This window comes from Arachis stenosperma, chromosome 5 (genome assembly GCF_014773155.1).
Source record: "Arachis stenosperma cultivar V10309 chromosome 5, arast.V10309.gnm1.PFL2, whole genome shotgun sequence".
NCBI classification, from domain to species: domain Eukaryota; kingdom Viridiplantae; phylum Streptophyta; class Magnoliopsida; order Fabales; family Fabaceae; genus Arachis; species Arachis stenosperma.
In genome coordinates, this window is record NC_080381.1 from 3,552,957 (window position 1) to 3,575,079 (window position 22,123).

General features: G+C 32.7%; 2 protein-coding genes across 8 annotated transcripts; both read right to left on the reverse strand.

Moving 5' to 3' along the window:
- Nucleotides 1-300: 300 nt before the first annotated feature.
- On the reverse strand, nucleotides 301-5,331 carry LOC130983309 (glutamate receptor 3.6-like). Of its 5 annotated transcripts, XM_057907535.1 has the most exons (8): nucleotides 4,691-5,325; nucleotides 4,453-4,484; nucleotides 3,969-4,251; nucleotides 2,502-3,853; nucleotides 2,139-2,416; nucleotides 1,958-1,989; nucleotides 1,446-1,852; nucleotides 301-1,083 (listed from the first exon to the last, which is right to left on the reverse strand). In XM_057907535.1, exons 3-8 carry the CDS (start codon nucleotides 4,234-4,236, stop codon nucleotides 592-594), a joined length of 2,829 nt encoding a protein of 942 aa, XP_057763518.1. In that variant the 5' UTR covers nucleotides 4,237-4,251; nucleotides 4,453-4,484; nucleotides 4,691-5,325; the 3' UTR covers nucleotides 301-591. The 5 variants fall into 5 exon arrangements, with proteins under 5 accessions (XP_057763518.1, XP_057763517.1, XP_057763519.1 ...); XM_057907534.1 differs by lacking the exon at nucleotides 4,453-4,484; XM_057907536.1 differs by lacking the exon at nucleotides 4,691-5,325 and having other exon boundaries at nucleotides 4,453-4,643.
- A 2,510-nt stretch (nucleotides 5,332-7,841) lies between these two features.
- LOC130981669 (glutamate receptor 3.6-like) lies at nucleotides 7,842-12,422 on the reverse strand. Of its 3 annotated transcripts, none has more exons than XM_057905301.1 (7): nucleotides 12,351-12,422; nucleotides 11,207-11,489; nucleotides 9,747-11,101; nucleotides 9,384-9,661; nucleotides 9,256-9,287; nucleotides 8,751-9,157; nucleotides 7,842-8,652 (listed from the first exon to the last, which is right to left on the reverse strand). In XM_057905301.1, the coding sequence occupies exons 1-7, from the start codon at nucleotides 12,405-12,407 to the stop codon at nucleotides 8,134-8,136; spliced, it is 2,931 nt and encodes a 976-aa protein (XP_057761284.1). In that variant the 5' UTR covers nucleotides 12,408-12,422; the 3' UTR covers nucleotides 7,842-8,133. The 3 variants fall into 3 exon arrangements, with proteins under 3 accessions (XP_057761284.1, XP_057761285.1, XP_057761283.1); XM_057905302.1 differs by lacking the exon at nucleotides 12,351-12,422 and adding an exon at nucleotides 11,939-12,176; XM_057905300.1 differs by lacking the exon at nucleotides 12,351-12,422 and adding an exon at nucleotides 12,038-12,164.
- Between the last annotated feature and the right edge of the window lie 9,701 nt (nucleotides 12,423-22,123).

Below are 22,123 nucleotides of genomic sequence, written 5' to 3' on the forward strand. Positions count from 1 at the left end.
CAAATTTCTTATTTTACTATTATTTTTATTTAGTGCTTATTCATTTAAACGTACAAGTAAATAAAGATAATATTATATAATATAAAATTTAATATTTTATGCGAAACTTCATCAAGCACTACAATATAATTTTTTTTAAAAAAAGTTATTCTATTTAACCTTATACTATTAGTGATTATGTTATCAAACACGCTAAGCAAGTCCAATTATTAAACCTTACTGTTGAGAGATATCCTCTTAGTTTTACCATGATATACTCAAAATACTTCTGCTAAATAAATCATATCTTCTACTATTGAAACTTTTTGTTAATATAACTATATAATAATTACAAATTACAATCAATCCTTTCACAGATAGATAGATAGATAGATTATAACCTAAGTATTGCACTTAAATTGAAAGGTCAACTTGTTTTAGATGTTTCCTAGAGCTATCTATATAAGTGAAATTGTGATGATTAACCAAAACTATATCCTAAGTTCTAACAGCATAATAATGATTCCAAAAGATACAAGGAGCGGTGTTGGTGCTTTTGCAGCTGGCAAGAGAGGCCACAAAATCATGTATAGACAATAGACAAAAGTTGGCTTATGCTTCACTACCACCATCACTTTTGTGTGGAGATGAATGAGCATAGTCTTTGTTGGAGCTAAAGCTAATGGATGATCCAACTATGCTGCTTCGGCATGAGATCATCTCTGTTTGCCTTCTCTTGGAACGGTGTTTAACCTTCTCTTCCTTTTCGTCTACAAATGAAAGGAAACTTCGAAGGCGCGAGGACCCTGATGATGACGTGCTCTGATCAGCAGGGTGAACTTCCTCTGAGGAGTGCTTGATGTACTGCCTAACTATCTGAATGAGATATATGAAGAGTGCAAGGAAGCAGGCAAAGCCACAGATCAGATAGAGGCCCCAGAAGCTTTTAAGGTTTAGTCTTTCCACTTCGAGCTTTGTGCCTTGTGATAAGCAAGCGCTGCGCAGAAGCCATTTGTCGTGGATCCTTTGTAGGTCTCCACTCTCTGCCATTTCAAGAATTGCTGTTGACAGGTCTATTGCTAACGGAGAGTCTCGTGGAAAGGCCTGATTGAGGCAACAAGAAAAGTTGAAATAAAGCAACCAAGAATTCAGCAAGGTGAACTAATCTTAAACTAGATTCTGAATGGCTGGTATAAAACATTAAACATGTTGCAATTATGATCATGCAGTGCAGGAAAAATTCAAGAATTCAGAAAGGTTAAATCTAGGAATGATATGAAAGCAACAGAAAGATCAATACTACTCTATAATGGGGTGAACCTCTTTAACTATCATTTCTTATATTCTTAAACCTATCTATTCTTTAATTAAGGATTGTTGATAGAAATTCATGCCTATGCAATGTTCAAGTAAATTGCAAAGTTCAAGTAAAAGAGAAAGAAAACTAGGTTCAGTATAATACTGACAAATCCCCAACCATCTCTGGTGAACTCTTGACCTATAACAGTGAAATCGCACCGGGTTGAAAGGAAGAGCTCCATATAGGCACGCTCATCAATATATGCACAGATACCCCCATCATGGGGACCCTTTTTTAGTGCATTCGCAGCTTCCTCCGGTGTGTTCAGAGCAACAAGCCTGGATTCATTAATGCCAATTTCCTCGATTAAATAATTTTTCGCAAAAGAACCTTGTGTGTAGCCAATAGGATCCTTTCCATTCACTAAACTTTCAATTCCTTTGATTGGTGAAGAAAGTTGTTGCACAGTGAGGATTGAGGTCAGACTTGCTGTGTAACTCGAGTTAACTATAAGAACTACAAATAGCCATATAATCAGCACAAAGCGACCAAGCGTGCTCACTGTATTTTCCTCTACAAAGCATAAAATTATCAACAAAAAAAGGTTAAATAAATAAATAAAGATAGCTCGACTAAGCAAGAGATGTTAAAAGACAAAGAAGTAGAAAGAGCACTTACTTTGTGAAAAGAACATGGTTGAAAAACTAAACCTGCCAGAAACAACAAATGAAAATAACAACACATTAAGATCTAAGTATAAGTAAGCAGAGACTGATTTTTGCATCAGTATAATTACTGCATGCAACATTAGCATAGGTTGTGTTCTCAAAAGGCAAAAGATGGTGAACCGTGGCCTTACCATAAAGTAGTTACTATTTGTTGCTTGGGAGGGCCCCTAAAATCATCATTCACTCTATGCTCCAATATCCAAACAACAGCTCCCACAAATAGAAAAAAGATTGCTGTGACTGCCCACATCATTGGCGTAAATGGGGCCAAAAATGCCCAAGCATTCGAATCTGTCTTCTTAACTGGTGCTACCACCACTAGACCAGACTCAATATAAGGTTGTGTAAAATCCACCATCTTTGTTCTTTCTGTGGTAATTGTAATATCACCAACAGCACCATCAAATTCCTGTTTCGGAAGAAGAACAATGGTATCAGAAATATTGATATAAAATATCTCAATTGTGCAAAAAAATTATTTGCATGATACTCACACCCGTTGTGATTAGACGAACAAGTTCAGTGGCGCTAGGATTGCTGTGGTCATCGCCAAACGGGATAAACTTATAGGGGACAGCATAAGGTAACAAATTCACTGCAGCAAGAAATACCTCAATGCAGAATCCCTCAAATGTATCGGTGCCTGGTACTTGTGAGACAAATTCATGGTAACTAATGCTTTTTGGAACTCCAATTTTCAATAACCTTCCATTGTTTGGAAAAACCCAACCACGAGGTTTTTTGGTAGTATCTCCAGGCCAAATCACCGGACGTAACATTTTACCAGCCCTGGAATTATTGGCTGGTTTGGAAGAAAGAGCTTCTGGAGGATCAACTGATAATCCAGAGTAATTGGACCAATAACCAATACTCCTAAACCCTGTTCCAACCACATTCATGATTTCATATGAAGGATTTACAAGGTCTCTGTCAGATGTATACCTGAATGTACCAGTCACACCGGTCATGTTAACTTCATATATGCTTCTGCGCAAAAGATTTCCTTCATTGAAGATGTTCAATGTATCAAGACCCAAGTTGTCTCCATGAAGTAATGATAATTTTGGATCCTTTGAGAAAGTAATTCGGTTCCCTTGTTTGAAAAATGCATCTAGTGCATGTGCAAGTGCATAAACAGTATCATATGCATAGAGACCTAAAGCACTTAATCCAAGGGGGTCATTAGCAGTCTCCCCTTGAGTCAAATTTTTCCATTTAGAAGCAAACCTTCTTTTGAGTTCAGAATCTGGTGTATATACACGAAATGTAATAACACCTTGAATATTATTTGTAAATCCTGCAGGGAAGGGAGTATTCATTTCAAGTATACCAGAAAGGAAAGTAGTGGCTAGCCAGACATACCCACTTCCCATCATCCCAAGACTCTTTGCAATATCGAAAACCTTGCGGCCCAAGAAAATGTTGACGTGAACAACTATAACCCGTGATTCTGCCAAAGCCACCTGAACAAGCACGTTTGTAATCTCTTCATCGGTCGGTTCAGGGCTCATAGGTGCCTTATATGAGATCCTGCAACGTTTCTCCGCAAGCTTATCACCTAAAGCTTCAATACCATTCCTCCCACTATCATCATCGACGTAGAAAGCAATAACGTCTTTCCACCCATAGTAGTCAACAAAGTCTGCTATTGCAGTCATCACATAAAGGTCACTATGACTAGTTCTAATAAAGAATGGGAACTGAAGTGAAGAAAGGGTGGGATCTAGAGCCGAAAATGATAGCAGCGGAACTTGGAGCTCATTAGCAATATGAGATATGACATGAGCTGTTACAGCAGACTGGGGACCAATTATTGCCACAGTATGCTTTGTTGCAACCTGCAAAACTGTAATGACATAAAATTGTTACATAACCAAGTAAAAGTAAATTCATCAATACCTAAAAGAAGACTATTTTAAGCTTTAAGCACACAAAAAGGGTGATATTCATGAAAGGCGTACCCTCAGAAATGCTCAGAAAACCTCTGTATTTAGAATCTTCTTGTAGTATGACATTCAAGTGTGTTTTACCAAGAATAGATGGATTAGCATTCAGTTCTTCGAGTGCTGCTCTTATCGCAATTTTTACAGTTCTACCAAAAGTGGTATTGTAATTGAAGAGAGCCCCAATATTTACAACATCAGGTACTGTGGAATTGTGCATGTCTTGCCCAGTTGATGAGAACCCATGGGAGAGAACAATGAACACCAAGAACCAAACTTTAAGCATGTTTGAAGAAGCTTCCTGGAGAACAGCAGGCACTACTAATTCTTAGCCTTCTCAATAAACATGTGGAGTGACAAACCCCACAACCTTATTCTTAAAAAATTCATAAAAATTATTTAGTCAAACACTAAATAAACATGTGACGTTTGTAACTTAGAATATTATTAAACATAACATGCAACTCTCAATTATGGACTTTGTTAGTAATTAAGACCATACCTAGGAACTTGATATTCCTCTTTCTCCCCAGTCTTCAGGCAATTGAATGTGTCATTATCAATTTCCAGGGAAAATAATATTCGGAGAGGAAATAAATAACAAAAACATAACCAAGAAGGAAAAAGAATATAGCCCTAAAGTGCTAATAAAGCAAAAAAACAAACAAAAAGTGTGAGATAGCAACAGAAAATAGCGTCATGTCAAGAACATAACTTTACTAGAAATTTAAAGGACATACCTTGTACTTGGTAGATTCAGCAGACAAGAAAGTGATAATGGATATATTACCCACAAAATGGTGCAGAAAAGAGTGAAGCTTGGGTCAATTGAAGAACAAAAATACAAACTTTAACCAGTGGGCAATGAATTGCACAGGAATATGGCAGCAAAAGCAGAAGCAGTAGGGCAAGACCATAAGCATTTTGAAGAACCTAAGAGCACTGTGGAAAAAGGAACACAAAGTGGAGAATATTGATGATGATGGCGATGGTTGATGTTGCTGTTGCTGGTGCTGAAAATAATGTTCCTAAATCTAATAATGGAACATATGCTTTTCCCACTTGTCCTATGATTATTAAATGTCATAAAAAAGGGGACCCTTTTAGCACTCAAAAATCACAATTTTAGTGCTTTGAAATGAAGAAGAATTGAGAAGAATGAGCTCAATAAGAAGGTGAAAGCAATGGGTTTTTGTGGCTGCATTCAATTGATTCCATCAGCATTATTGTGATTCCAAAATGTGTAATGAAAAGTGTGGAACAGAAACGTCATCCACCATTCTAGGCTTTTTTGTTTTGATCTGTGGTGTGAAAAATGTGACTGATGTTGTTCTTGCAAGTTTCGTTTGGAATTTGGAAACTGATGGTTCAGGAATCATTGTAAACACATAAATTGACATTTTTTACTCTTCCCAATAATTCCTTTCCCATTCACAGTACCAGAAATTGAAAACCCTTATACCATTGTGCTTGTGAAGTGGTAAAGTTGTAGAATTTATTTTACTTTATTTGACTCTTCAAGTTTTTTCTTTTCTATTCTCCCTTCAAAATTTTATTACTAAAAAAAGAAACACTTTTAAAGAGCCAATTATCATGCTTTGTTGATTTCTAACTAAATAAAACCAAAAACTTATTTTAAAGAACCAATTATAATGCTTAGTTTTAGTTTATTACTTTTTGGAGAATTATCATCTGAACTAACTAAATTAAACTTTAACCAATAAAACCAAAAACTTATTTGTATTTAAAAAAAAATGTCTATATAAAAGCTAAAAGCATATTAATTATGGCAATTGTTCTAGTACTCTTTAAAAACTAGAGAAATAATCATATATTTAATCAATTCAATATATAGTTAAAGTTTTAATAAAAATAAATTCTTGAAACATACATTAAATATATTTTAAAGGGCAATTTACGTAAATAAATAAAGTGGGAGAGTTATTTACGTAAATGTGCAAATCTGTTTGTTGTTACAATTTTGTGCAAAATGGATTTATATGTAAACCGTGGCAACTCACCACGGTTTCTAAACATGCATAAACCGTGGGAGGTCACCACGGATTAGGAGCAAATTTTTGTAGGAGGAAACCGTGGTAGGTCACCACGGTTTATGAAGGAAATTTGGCAAGCATAAACCGTGGGGAGTCACCACGGTTTATAAAGAAACTTGTTTGCACATAAAACCTTGTGGGTCACCACGGTTTATATGTGGTAAATAATGGCCAGAAAATCTTGTTAATTTTATGTCCAAGAGACACAAAGCTGTTTATTATAAAAATTATTATTTTTATAATAGAAAGAGTACAATAAAAAAAATCAGATAATACTAAGAAAATGATTTTTATAGTGCTTAAAAAATTGATGTCTATTTACTAAAAAATAAAAAATTAATATTTAATTTAAGATGATGAAATTTAATAAATTTAAAATATTTAAAATTTGTGATGTAAAATAAATTAGAAAAAAATTAGACTCTAATAATAAACACCATTAACATTAATGTTTGGAATCTGTGTTTTTATTTTTTATTTTGAGTTTTTATGAAGTTTTCAAAATCTTAGGCGAACTTATAAAAACTACTCAAAAGTTCGTTTAAGCTTAAGTTGACCTCTCTCATTATATACATCTTTATTTTTTCATTTATAAAATAAAGATTTATTACACTATAACATATTAATGAGTACAATAAAATAATTACTTGTTAATATTGGTATATTAATATTCATTAACATGCTTATTGATTAAATCTTTTATATAGATTTAATAAATTCACATATAAGTGTATATTGATACATTAGTATTTGTTAAATTTAAAATAAAAAATATTTATTATATTTTAAGAATATTAATGAGTACTCTAAAAAATATTAATAAGTAATTATTTTATTATGTTCATTAATATTTTTATAGTATAATAAATATTTAAATATAGTGTAAAATGAAAAATAGGGATAAACATAATGAAAAACTAATTGATAATACATGTAAAAATTTTATAGTATATATTAGTCAATAATACATAAAGAGAACGAAAAAATTTTATTATAAATATTCAATAGAAATAGATGATTTTTTTCTTTATAAAATGTACTATATAGTGTGTATTTATTAGGCTGCCTTTGTTTTCAACAACAAAATATGATAAGACACTGAAAATAGGACAGGACAAGACACTGATGGATAGAGACACAAAATTTTGTGTTCTTGTAATTCTGCTTGGTGATAAACTAGAACAAATTATGAAAATCTAATTTATTCTCATTTTTTTCATTAAAAAAATTTGAGATGAAAAATATAATAATAAAAAATATAATTATAAAAAATTTAACAAGAATAATAAAAAAATAAAAAATAAGTTGTGTCTCTTGGACATAAAATTAACAAGGTTTTCTGGCCATTATTTACCACACATAAACCGTGGTGACCCACAAGGTTTTATGTGCAAACAAGTTTCTTCATAAACCGTGGTGACTCCCCACAGTTTATGCTTGCCAAATTTCCTTCATAAACCGTGGTAGGTTACCACGGTTTCCTCTTACAAAAATTTGCTCCTAATCCGTGGTGACCTCCCACGGTTTATGCATGTTTAGAAACCGTGGTGGGTTGCCACGGTTTACATATAAATCCATTTTGCACAAAATCGTAACAACATACAGATTTGCACATTTACGTAAATAACTCTCCCACTTTATTTATTTACGTAAATTGCCCTATTTTAAAATTACTCACGTATTTTTCAAATTTTATAATCTCATGAAGATGAAAATGATGCAATAAATTAATTAATTATCTAGAATTTGATTCAAATATAATACTCCATATTCAAATGAAATATACAGAGAAATTTATTACGTATATAATTAAATTTATTATACAAAAATATATCATAAAAGTAAATAATTTATGTTCTAACTTTCAAAAGATACCAGAATAATACTTACATATTACAATCAATTTTCAAAGAAGATACATTATACATAAACCTATGTATTGTACTTAAGCTACAAATACATATTTCCTATCAATTTAACCGGTTCTTATCCGGTTTGGTTTTCTCAACTTTGATATCATGTGTAATGAATAAGAGAAAATATATGCCACTATTTCAAAGCAAAAGTGATAATGATGGTGGTGGTGCAGAGGAAGTTGAGATCAGAGGCTATAAAATCATGTGGTTGGATCATGCTTCATTAGCACAATCAGTTGTGTGTGGAGAAGATTGAGCATCATTAGCACAAAAATTTTTGTATGGAGAAGATTGAGCATAGTCTTTGTTTGAGCTCATAGATGATCCAATACTGCTTCTGTATGAGATCTTCTCCATTTGCCTTCTCTTGGAGCGGCTCTTAACTGTCTCCTCCTTTTCATCCACAAATGAAAGGAAGCTCCGAAGGCGCGCAGATCCTGAAGATGAGCCCTGCTCTGAAGGGTCAAGTTCATCAGAGCCATGCTTGAAGTACTGCCTAGTCACTTGTATGAGATATATCAAGAGAGCAATGAAGCAAGCAAAGCCACATAGCAGATAGAGGCCCCAGAAGCTTTGAAGGTTTAGTCTTTCCACTTCCAGCTTCGTGCCTTGCGACAAGCAAGCGCTGCGCAGAAGCCACTTGTCATGGATCCTTTGTAGGTCTCCATTCTCTGCCATTTCCAGAATTGCTGTTGACAGGTCTACTGCTAAAGGCGAGTCTCGCGGAAAGGCCTAAAGAAAATTGATGGGACAAGAGTATTAGTTAGTACTTAGTACAAGATTCTTAAGCTGCTTTCAATCTTTTAAGATCAAAGTAGGAGAATACTTACAAATCCCCAACCATCTCTAGTGAACTCTTGACCAATAACAGTGAAATCACACCGGCTTGAAAGGAAGAGCTCTATGTAGGAACGTTCATCAATGTATGCAGAGACACCACCACCATGGGGACCCTTTTTAAGAGCATTAGCAGCTTCCTCCGGCGTGTTCAAAGGAACCAGCCTTGATTCAGCAATGCCAATTTCCTGAATCAAATAATTTTTCGCGAAAGAACCTTGAGTGTAACCAATAGGATCCTTGCTATTTACCAAACTTTCAATGCCTTTGATGGGTGAATAAAGTTGTTGCACTGTGAGGATTGAGGTTAGACTCGCTGTGTAACTCGAGTTAACTATAAGAACTACAAATAACCATATAATCAGCACCAAGCGACCGAGAGTGCTAACTGTATTTTCCCCTACAAATCATACAAAAAAAGCAACTTGATTAGAAAGGGAAGCTATTCAAGCTACCATTTATGCATAAATTTCATTAGAGAGAAGAAATAGTACTAACTGTGTGAGTAGAACATAGTTGAAAAACTGAACCTGCAAGATACAATAACAGGTAAGGATTACAACATATCCATATCTAAATAAGTGTGGAATTTTGCAACTTCAATATAAACTTTGCTATGTTCTTACCATAAGATAGTAACTACTTGTTTCTTGGGAGGTCCCCTAAAGTCATCATTAACTCTATGCTCCAATATCCAAACAACAGCTCCCACAAACAAGAAAAACATAGCTGTGACAGCCCACATCATCGGTGTAAACGGCGACAAAAACGCCCAAGCATTGGATTCTGCCTTCCTAACTGGTGCAACTACAACTAGACCAGACTCAATATAAGGCTGTGTAAAATCCACCATCCTTGTTCTCTCTGTAGTAATGGCAATGTCACCAACAGCACCATCAAATTCCTAGTTTTGAAACAAACAAGTTAATCTCAGAACATTGTCATAATATATCCCAATTGCATAGAGAAACTATTGGAATGATACTCACACCGGTTGTGATCCGACGGACAAGGTCTGTGGCGCTAGGATTGATGCGACCATCGCCAAAGGGGACAAACTTATAGGGGACAGCATAAGGCAACAAATCCACTGCAGCAAGAAACACATCAATGCAGAATCCCTGAAACATATCAGTGCCTTTTACCGGTGAGACAAATTCATGGTAATTAACCCTTCTTGGTACTCCAATCTTTAGTAGCCTTCCACTGTTGGGAAAAACCCAACCACGGGGCTTTTGATCAGTGTCTCCAGGCCAAATCACCGGAAGTAAAGTTTTACTTTCCCTGGAATTATTAACAGGCTTGGAATAAAGAGTATCTGGAGGAAGAACTGATAGTCCAGAGTAGTTAGACCAATAACCAATCTTCCTAGAGCCTGTTCCAATTACATTGATGATCTCAAATGCAGGATTGGCAAGATTTTCATCAGATGTATAGCTGAATGGACCTGTCACACCGGTCATGTTAACCTCATAAATGCTTCGACGCAAGGAAGGTCCTTCATTGAAGATGTTCAAGGCATCAAGATGCAAGTTGTCACCTTGTAACACTGATAACTTTGAATCATTTGAGAAAGTGATTCTGTTCCCTTGTTTGAAAAACGAATCAAGTGCATGTGCAAGAGCATAAACAGTATCATAAGCATATAGAATTAGAGGAGTAAAACCAAGAGGGCCTCCATTAGCACTATCAGCTTGAGTCAAATTCTTCCACTTAGAAACAAACCTTCTTTTGAGTTCAGAATCCGGTGTGTAAACACGAAATGTAATAACTCCTTGAATATCATCCATTTTATCCGAGGACAAGGGACTTTCCATATCAAGCACAGCAGAAAGAAAAGTAGTACCTATCCAGACATAACCAGTTTCCATCATCCCAAGATTCTTTGCAAGATTGAAAACCTTGAGTTTCCAAACAGTGTTGAGGTGAAGAACTATAACTCTTGACTCTGCCAAAGCCACCTGAACAAGCACATCAGTAATCTCCTCATCAGTTGCATCAGGACTCACAGCTGCCTTAAACGAGATCCTGCAACGCCTATCGGCGAGCTTGTCGCCTAGAGCTCCAATTCCATTCCTCCCATTATCATCATCCACATAGAAAGCAATAACATCTTTCCACCCAAAGTGATCAACAAAGTCTGCTATTGCAGTCATCACATAAAGATCACTATGACCTGTTCTAATAAAGAATGGAAACTGAAGTGAATGAAGGGTAGGGTCTAAAGCCGAAAACGATAGCAGAGGAACTTGGAGCTCATTTGCAATATGAGCTATGACATGAGCTGTTACAGATGACTGGGGACCAATTATAGCCACAGTATGTCTCGTTGCAACCTGCAAAACTGTAATGGCATAGAATTGTGATCTAACAAAGTTAAAGCAACATCATCTATAAGCCATGAACACAAAAGAAAAGGGTGATATGATGATATCCATGAAAGGCATACCCTCAGAAATGCTAAGAAAACCTCTGTATTTTGTATCCTCTTGCAGTATGAGATTCAGCTTTGTTTTACCAAGAATTGATGGATCAGAATTTACATCATCAACTGCAGCCTTTAGAGCAAATTTTACACTTCTACCAAAAGAGCCATTGAAAGAGAAGAGAGCCCCAATATTTACAACCTCAGGTACTGTGGAATTTTGCATGTCTGCCCCATTTGAATAGAATCCATTGGAGAGAACAATCAACACCAAGAACCAAACTTTAACCATGTTTGGACCAGTTGCCTGAAAAGCCATAGCCACCAATTATCACCCTTGTCAACAAACAAGTGAATAAACAAACCCCCAACCATTTTTTAATGTAAAATATGAAGTCAAAGTGCCATCATACACTAATATCCAGATAACAGGTGACATTTGTACAAATAAAAAAAAAAGATTATAATATAGAAATCATGAACTTTGAAACCTGAAAATTTCATACAAATTTCTAGGGGGAAATAAAAGACCAAAGAGAAAACAGTAAACAACATATCCCCAAAAAACAATAATCAAATCAACAACAACAAAAGGAGCAAGATAGATAAAGAAAATATACACCTAAAAGTGATTGTTACTAAAGCAAAAAAGGTGCAAGATAGCAACAGCTTATAGAACATGTGAAGAAGATAACTTTATTGAAAAAAGGTCAGAATTGTAACTACTACAACTGGGAAAATTAAAGAAGCACATGCCTTGTAGATTCAGTAGAAATGAAGTGACATGGATATATAGGTAGAAATATGGTGCAGAAAACGTGAGGTTAGGGGCAACTAAAGGCATAAAAAAACAACCTTTAAACAGTGGCCATGAATTGCAGAGGAATATGGGAACCCAGAAAAGAAGCAGGGGAAGACCACAAGGACTTTGGAGAACCTAGGCACTATGGGGGGAAGAAAGAATAGAAAAAAAAAAAAGTAGAGAATATTCTTAAACAAGTATAAAGCTTTGAAAAGATAAAAAATAAAAATTTGAGTGAGATTATGGTAGTGATGTTGGTGGTGTAGGGAATAGTATTCATGAAATTGAATCATGGCCAAGAAAATAGTAGTAATAACATGGTATATTGTTGTCTTTTTGGTTTGATGTGAGGAAGAGGGACCCCACCCTATTTAGTAAGCAGCATGAATAGATCACATTGTGAATTGAGATGATTGTCTTCATTCAGATCAAGGTAGCTTAGCTTCTGTGTAGTGAAGTGGGTGTGACTGTGACTGTTGGAATTTGAGAACCAAGGAACTTGGAAGCAAAGTTTTGTTTATGATAAATGTTTAAAACGTCATGTTAAATATTTAAGTGATAAATTAAAATATAATGTTGATATCAAGATAAGATACGTTAGAATTTCACTTTGATGTTTATTAAGCAAAATTTATTTTTTAAATAAATGTCTATTGGTAGGATTTTTTTTAATATAAAATAAAAAATTAATTAATTCCCATAAGAAGAGATTTGAAATTTATTTTTGAAAATACAATTTTTTTTTTGCATTAAGGACAAATTCGTCGCACTCCAACGAACTCTATATGGGATTTCAAAAATAAATGCGAGGCTGTTGGATAACGGAGCTAAGTACCACAAGTTCCTTCTTCACCTTTTTTCTAGTAGTTACATTTTTTCCTCAAAAATATCAAGGAATCCATTGTTATCAATTCATTATGATGGTGAAATAGTATACGATCAAGAAGGTTCTATCGTTTTTAAATCCGAACAACCGATAGTTACTTATATGACACCCGAAGTCAACCGTCTAACGGCGTTAAAGAATCTGATATTGCATTCTATTGGGCAACAAGATACAAAGATGGTGAAAAATTTTTACTACAGATATCCGACACAAGTAGATGACAGCTTGTTATATAAAAGGTATATCACAGTTGTCTTGGCTCTGTTGATAGTATATTTATTAGACCACGGTTGTGAGAAATATTTATGTTGTTTTGAATTAGGTATCGTTTACGTGACGACGAGGACGTACGTCTTATAAGGTCGTGGCACAACAGATGGACAAATGTTCATTTGTTTGAATTATTCGTGTTCCTGGTTGAGTTGGGTGGTCGAAGATCATCTGTAGATACTGTCGATGATAGTCCGTTGAGTTTTGATCTGTTAGACGGAATATTCGAAGGACGATGGTCGATCTGAATATGCCACTTGAAGGTAGTCAAGAGGGGTCTAATGTTAAAGTTCGGAATGCTAACATGATGGGTGACGATGTTGAAAGTCATGAAGGTTCTGCTATCAATGATCCGATGATGGATCAGTATGAAGTTAATCCCGATGACGGAGACGATGCTGATGACGAACTACCCGAAATTCCTGATGATGGCGACGAGGAAGAAGAGATGAACTACTATGGTGAGACACAAATCGTTCTGACACAGCCTACGATTTCTCGACTGTATAACCGGTCGGATCACTTCTCCCGGTTGAATCTCGATGTAATGACTTTGGATTGGTCATTTACCCAAGGAGGCCCCGAAGAGGATCAAAGCAATGAGTTCGAGGTTGGACAACAATTTCAGAACAAGGAAGAAGTCATGTTGGTAGTTAAAATGTACAGCATCAAGAGGGCCGCAGAGTATAAAATAGTAGAGAGTGACCATTTGATATATAATGCACAGTGTATCCAGTTTGGGCCCGGTTGTTCTTGGGGTATACTCATATCTTATCGCTAAAAACAAGAAAAGTAGTTGGTTAGGAGATACACTGGTCCTCATACTTGTATGCAAACATCAATGGGTCAAGACCATCGTAGGTTGGATTCGAAGGTGATTGCTCAACACACTTTCACAATAGTAAAAACGGATCTAACAATTAGCATCAGGGTGCTACAAGGAGGTGTGGAGAATCACTTCGATTACAAGGCGTCCTACAGAAAGATTTAGCTTGCAAAACAAAGAGTCATTGCTAGAATATATGGCAATTGGGAGGAGTCATACAGCGAGTTTTCTCATTGGTTATTCGCTATGCAGATGTACTTGCCTGGTAAGATTAATGTGGTTATTTGCTATTAAGAAAGACACTATGTATATGTGCTAACTGATGATAGGTCTTTAGGTACTTGAGTGCAACTTGTGACACAGCCTTGACCTGGTTCAGCCGACACAGTCATGTTTCATCAGATTTTTTTGGACGTTTTCACCGTGTGTTGAGACTTTCAAGTATTGTAAGCAACTTATTTCCATCAATGGTACCCATTTATATGGAAAATACAGTGGGACATTGCTGATGGCCATTGCTCAAAATGGCAATACAAACATTTTGCCTATTGCATTTGTCGTTGTTGAGGGTGAGACGAATGAGGCTTGGTCGTTCTTTCTTTCGTATCTGCGACAGCATGTGACACCACAACCCGGTGTCTTAGTGATTTCAGACAGATATAAATCAATTGATAGTGCGCTGAACGATGAGGAAAGTTTGTGGAAACCACCACACACCTTCCAGGCATTTTGTACAAGACACATTGCCGTCAACTTCATGACTCGCTTCAAGAACAATGACTTGAAGAAGATTCTGATAAACGCAGCGTATTCGAAATCATAGCGTGAGTTCACTCATTATTTTGGCCGTCTGAGGGACGAAAATATAGTAATAACGAACTAGCTTGAAGAAATGCCTCGGTCACAATGGGCGTAGTATGTAGATGAGGGTTGTCGATTTGGCCACATGACGACGAATATTTCCGAGTGTATTAACGCTGTCATGAACAACACCTAGAAGCTGCTAACATAACTCATCAATGGTTCGTCCCTAATGGTGCTGCTCCCAACACCAATGCATCCACTGACAGAATCACCGTCGATCCTGAGTCCCAGCTAATAGGCCACATCCTGCAGGGTGATAGTCATCTCTCCGCATGGTAGATGAAATGTGTGGAACTCAGGCCTCCACCTCTCTATCAACGCCGATGCAAGTGGCTAGTCGTACTCGAACTCAACCATATAGGTCACATACTCAAACCCGGCTCCTCTGAGATATGGCCTAATCTGCTCCGGTGGACGTGTCATCAAATTTCGCTTGGTACGCAAAATCTGAGACGCCTACCAAATGGAGACAAAAAATAAAAAAAGGGACAGTAAACACATAAAATAACAAGTTCAATGTTTATTAATTACAATACAATGAGCAACAGTAAAAAAATTGTACCACTGGATCAAGCCTGCCAACAATATACTTAGCCTGATCCAATTTGTACATCATCTCCTCATAACCCAATAACTGCTGCTCCATCTAACCACACTCTAGTAAAATAAAATCACATATACTGAACTCAGTTCCTTTTACACCAACTAAATTCTTAAAAAATATATTTAAATCTATAATTGTCTGCCTTAGTTCTTTAGTATATAAATTTACTAATTTAAATTTAACCCAATTATATGATGTCGTCAACTAACACTCTAAACAACCCCTAATTAATAACTAACTAAATCCTAAATTTTACTAATCATGTTTTTTTCTCTTCTAACTTAATTAATTATGCAATTAATTATCTTGTAACTCACAACTTAAACTACTTAAGAATTGACTAACAACTTATACTAATTAACATATTATAAACAATAAACAGCAACTCAACAATAACATAAAAAATTTAACTAACATGTAAACAATTAACAGTAAACAGTAATTCTAACTAACATGTAAATAATAAATTTGTAATTCTAAATAACATGCAACCTCTAACTAGAAACTTTAACTAATATGTAAATAGTAACTCTAACTAGTATATTATTTACTGACCTGAAATTGAGAATATTGTGATAACGAACTTCATAAATGTCGAGAGACAGAAAGAATGAACAAAGTAAATTTTGAGTAGAGAAAGGAAAAAAAGGGACAAATGAAAATAGTCCCATTAGTTTTTATAGTCTGCCGAACTCAACATAGAGTTCGCTGAGGTGTGGCAAACTTGTTTTTAATGTAAAAAAAATGGTAAATGCTATCCAACCCCTCTAAAATAACATGTAAGTTACCCTTCATTATGTGTCACATTGTAATTGATCCTTATCTTAACCATAGTTGAGTTATTTTATAATTTATTATTCTTAAAATATCAAAGCTCCACTCCCGTTAATTGAAGCACATTCCACTCCTCCATTTTTTGTTCATCACTTCATCACCTAGATTCGGTCCTTCCAAGCACCGTTGCCTTCGTGACAAAAAGCACCAACGTCATCGCCATCTACTGTCTTCCCACGCAACCTCTAATTAATGGTTAATTTTAGTTATTAAATTTTTTTATTAAAAAAATATATCTTTATTTAATTACGTGACGAAACATATATTTATATGTAAAATATAATATAATAAAATAAATCTATTCAAAGTATTTAAAAGTTTAATTAAAATTATGAACATACAAATATAATAATAAAATTTGTACTCCAAACAAATAAACATATTTTTTTATCATACATATATTATTTAAAAAATAAATATATTATTAAAATTAATAACAGAAATTTAAAATAATAAAATTTAACTTTCTTACCGTATTTTTTATAGTATTTTTATTTTTTTAATTTTTAAATTATTAGTACTTTATTATTTAATTAAAAATTAAACAAATTATTTTTATGAAAAATTATTTTTTGTATTATATTAGAGAAGAGACCAATATAGTAGTTTAAAAAATAAATTATATAAATATTTAAGAGATAAATATGAAATACATACCTAAAATAAATAAAACAGACAAAATGGGAGTACTATCGAGAAATGGAGAATTATTTTTGTCTGTTTTATTTATTTTAGGCATGTATTTCATATTTTTCTCTTAAATATCTATCTATATAATTTACTTTTGTATTTAAAAATTTTAATATTATCTATTTTTTATTTAAAAATTATTTTTACATTATTTTGTAGACTGTTATATTGGTCTCTTCTTTAAGATAATACAAAAAATAATTTATCATAAGATAATTTATTTAATCATTAATTAAATAATAAAGTACGAATAAATTAAAAATTAAAAGAATAAAAATATTATAAAAAATACTTGTAAGAAAGTTAGATTTTATCATTTTAAACTTGTGTTATTAATTTTAACCATTTATTATTTTTTAAAATAATTTATGTACAATAAAAAATATATTTTTTCTGATTTTAATTATACTTTTAAATATTCTAAATAGAGTTATTATATTATATTTTACATATGAATATATGTTCTATCGTGTAATTAAATAAAGATTTATTTAAAAAAAATTAATAACCAAACTAAATATTACTTAGGTATGTATTTCATATTTATCTCTTAAATATTTACACAATTTATTTTTTAAACTGTTATACTGGTCTCTTCTCTAATATAATATAAAAAATAATTTTTTATAAAAATAATTTGTTTAATTATTAATTAAATAATAAAGTACTAATAAATTAAAAATTAAAAAATAAAAATACTATAAAAAATACGGTAAAAAAATTGAATTTTATCATTTTAAATTTCTGTTATTAATTTTAATAATATATTTATTTTTAAATAATATATGTATGATAAAAAATATATTTATTTTTTTGGAGTACAAATTTTAATTATTATATTTGTATGTTCATGATTTTAATTATACTTTTAAATACTTTGAATAGATTTATTTTATTATATTATATTTTACATATAAATATATGTTCCATCACGTAATTAAATAAAGATATATTTTTTTAATAAAAAAATTTAATAACCAAATTAACCATTAATTATGTGGGTAAACAGTGATTCACGCCAAAAAGAGGCACTGGCTATACTATACTGGGAAGAGAGGTTGTGTGGGAGGGCATGACGATGACGTTAGCGCTTCTTGTCACGAACGCGACGGTGCTTGGAAGGACCAAATCTAGGTGATGAAGTGATAAACAAAGAATGGAGGAGTGGAATGTGCTTCAATTAACGGGAGTGGAGCTTTGATATTTTAAGAATAATAAATTATAAAATAACCCAACTATGGTTAAGATAAGAACCAATTACAATGTGACACGTAATGAAGGGTAACTTACATGTTATTTTAGAGGGGGTTGGGTAGCATTCACAAAAAAAATTGTATTTTCGAAAATAAAGTACATATCTTTTCTTTTGGAAATTAATGAATTTTTTTATTTTATATTAAAAAAATCCTCTATTGGTGTATGCACCCATAATTTTTCTATATTTAATTTTTTTTTACCATATTTAAGCAAAAATGTTTTTATAAAGTAACACTCATGAGGTATTTATCATGCCATCATGAAAGGATAGGTTAGAGTTTGACTTTTATATTGGAGATAAATTTTTTTAAAAATGATAAATCTTTTTTATCATTTTAACGCAAATTTTAATACACTTATTAAAATTTTGTGAATAAGTGTATTAGGAATATTCATTTAGAATATTATAACTAAAAATTTTAATAAAAATATAAATTAGCAAAAAAGTTTTAATAATAAAATGCATTAATGATGTGGTGGAATTTGCGTGGAATTATTCATGTTTAGCCGTTTAGGTGAAAGCAATAAAATTTGGCTGCATTCACCTAACCTAACGGCTGGCACCATTATTGCATGATATGTATGTTATTTTAACATAGTATAATATATGGGTTTTTTTACTAAAATGCGCATGGAAATTCTTTAACTCCCAGAATGTGCATATGTGAAAATGTTTCTCAAAATGCGTAGGACCATTTTTAGGATGACGGGCACGAAATGGGTTTTCACACCATTCTTGGGCATGGTAACCATAAAATAGGAAGACCATTTCACATAGTGCAGACAGTGATGATGGATCTCATCGATGTGTGGCAGAAACGAAATGGACAGACCGAATTAGGAGCAGCAGACACGAATTGAAGGCACGACAGTGGTGATGCATCTCATCAATGTCAATCTGAATAAACAAAAATATAAAATAATACATTTTTCGGTAAAAAAGGAAGTGAAGAACACAAAAACAAAAATATTTTAAGCAAAGACGAGATTGCTGATAAACCTGTCTCTCGAAACCCATCCAGAGCTGGTTATACTACTCACGTTCCCGCAATCCAGCCTGCAATGACTGGTTTGTTGTTGATTGGAAAACATCCATCTCACGAACACGGTTTATCCAAGTTTGGGCTTCTCTCCATTGTTCATCTTTATACATTAGAGTCTCTTGAGCTACTTTGTGTTGGAAGTCACAGAGAAATGTAAAGCAGCAGCTTTTCTAATAAACTTTTATCATAGAAACAAAGCACACAATGTAAGCAGCCTACCTGTTTCTGCAACTCAATAAGTTGCCTGTCTTTTTCTTGAATATGTTCTTGAAGATCATGTATTTGTTTCATATGCTGAGTTCTTTCAGCTTCTGAATGATCACGCTCTCTTCTGCAAAGATTTTAATGGTGTGCAGTTCTCTTTCCTTCTCTTCCATTTTCCTTTCCTATTCATGAATTGTACGTTTCCTTTCACAAAGTTGCTCTTGCAGACAGTTAAATATATTCTAGAGTAAAATATCAACTAGTGCATCATGAGAAGAAAAACATGTAAGCTAATAAAAAATAAATGTTGATCAAAATTAAAAGAATGATACTTTTAAATTCTGAGGGAAAATGGAATCTATGTTAAATTATTGACAATGTAAAACATGATTATAATTTGCATTGTAAAAAAGCCCTTGAATAATACATCAAAATTGAAAACATTTACAGCAAAGTATTCTACTACTTTGTCCATTTCATGTGTGTTATAGACGAGGTCTTCCATTCCATGCCTGCTGCAAAAGATGTGGCCCGTGTCAAACCCAATGCACTATTTTTGTGTTCACCATTCTTGATTTGTTGTCTAAAACTATTTTGTGGCTGACCCAAACAAAATAACCGTGTGTATTTAAAGAGGAAGATCAAACCGTGAGTATATTGAGAATTAAAGAATTTTCCATGGCATTTCAATAAAAAAGCCATAATATATGTTGTGATATGGTATAAATTCATGTATCACTTAATTTTTTTCAATAGCTAATAAGTGGTTTTAAGGCATTTTCTTTATAATTTTTTTATTAAAAATTTAAAAAATTTCAGTATTTTCTAATAATATATTTATTGAGAAAAGATTGAAATTTTATATTTGTCCTATTAGCAAAACTCATTAGATGAAAATTTTGCTAATAGGTACTTTAGAAATCTTTGTTTTGAATACAAAATTAAAAATTTTATATATAAAAGTTTTATTCTCTTTTAATATTCTTAACAAAGTCTTTACAAAGTCATACCCCATATATATATATATAAGTGAAACGTCATCGTGATTGAATGTCCATTGTGGCATGAAAAATAGGATTATTAAAGATTTATGTAATATCTATGAATGGAAGGTTGGTGAATAAATGGTAAGAGAGAAAACGGCATGGAAGGAAGAAATGGATAATTTCCATGGTTCTGAAAACCGGACCGGACCGGCCGATTCAACCGGAAAAACCGGTCAATTAATCGGTTCGGGTAAGTTCAAAAACCGGCCAGTAAAAAACCGGTAAAAAATTGGTCGAACCGGTCGGTTAACCGGCAAACCGGTCAAATTGACCAGTTTTTTAACGGTTTTTTATTAAATTAATATATTTAAAATTATTTTTAAATTTTTTAATAATTTTATTTAATATTTAATTAAATCGGTTGAATCCCAGTTGAACCCCGGTCGAACCATTAAACCATTGAACTAGTAACCTCACCGATTCATTGACCGGTCCGGTTCTCGCAACCTTGATAATTTCCATGAATGAATAAATAAACGTGTTTGAAGAATTTTGTACTGTAGTGTGTGTTTGGCTCCAACTGTCAAGGTTCCAAAATAAATGACTAATTTGGATTAGTTGATTGGATTAGCTCATTTATTTATTTTAGTAAATATTGGAGGATATTAATTTTATCTGGTATATATAATAATTTATTAGTTAGCACTAAATTAATAAATGAAATTTTGAGTCACAAAAAATTAATTTTTGACTTAATGAGTTTGTAAATACTATAAAAAATTCAAAATGGATTATGAGAAAAAAAATTAACAGATTTATGTTTTTTTTTTTTTTTTTGGTCGATGGATTGGACAACCCCCAATCCTAGGTTACACACTCACACACACATGAAATCCCATTTTTTGTCAAATTTGCACTAGATGAGGCTCGAACCTGAGACCTCTTGGTAAAGAAGGGGAATATATGCCACTTGAGTTAGGGCTCATTTTACCAAATTATTTCAGGGTTCAACAATCAACATCAAAGCCCATTTGTCTCATGATAGGAAAATAATTATTTTCGTAATTTAAACTTTGTATATAATTATTAGAGAACTTGAACATAAAATATTTTAAATAATGAAAAATAAAAAAAAACTATTCTTTTTAGTGTATATAATAATACTTAGATTAAATTTAGATCACTTCTGGTGTCTCAAAACAAGTATATTCTAATTCATAATCTTTATTATTTGAAGATTTTGGCTTAACAGCATTCTAAATAAATTAGTTAAAAAAAAAGTAAAAGAAAAGAATTTTGGTTTTTTCAACGCATAAAATATTAAAAAATTAATTAACATCCTTATGAAATTTGTTAGCAAGGTCCGTCGTTATTTAATTTTTAAATTTAATAAATTCATAATATAAAACTATTACAATAATAAATAAAGAATTTAGCTAAAAGAGTCCTAAAAACAATGGTTAAGGGGATAAAATCAAAAGAAATTAATTTTTTTAAATAATGCATAAAAATTAAAAAATATATATTTGATTTACATTTTTTATCTGAACTTTCAAATTTTAATATATTTATTAGTAGATGATTACTCACATAAATATAATATATATATATATGAAAAGATAATAATTAAGATGTAATATATTGTATTAAAAAATTTAATCAAATAATTTTATAT

Excerpts from the sequence above, each read along its gene's own strand:
- LOC130983309 (XM_057907534.1), bottom strand. The coding sequence starts at position 4,236 with ATGCTTAAAGTTTGGTTCTTGGTGTTCATTGTTCTCTCCCATGGGTTC. Across the intron at positions 2,417-2,501 it reads TTCGTCTAATCACAACGGGT|GAATTTGATGGTGCTGTTGG; the intron begins GTGAGTATCATG and ends CTTCCGAAACAG. Across the intron at positions 1,853-1,957 it reads AACCATGTTCTTTTCACAAA|AGGAAAATACAGTGAGCACG; the intron begins GTAAGTGCTCTT and ends TATGCTTTGTAG.
- LOC130981669 (XM_057905301.1), bottom strand. The coding sequence starts at position 12,407 with ATGAAGACAATCATCTCAATTCACAATGTGATCTATTCATGCTGCTTA. Across the intron at positions 11,490-12,350 it reads CATGCTGCTTACTAAATAGG|GCAACTGGTCCAAACATGGT; the intron begins GTGGGGTCCCTC and ends ATGGCTTTTCAG. Across the intron at positions 9,662-9,746 it reads TCCGTCGGATCACAACCGGT|GAATTTGATGGTGCTGTTGG; the intron begins GTGAGTATCATT and ends TTTCAAAACTAG.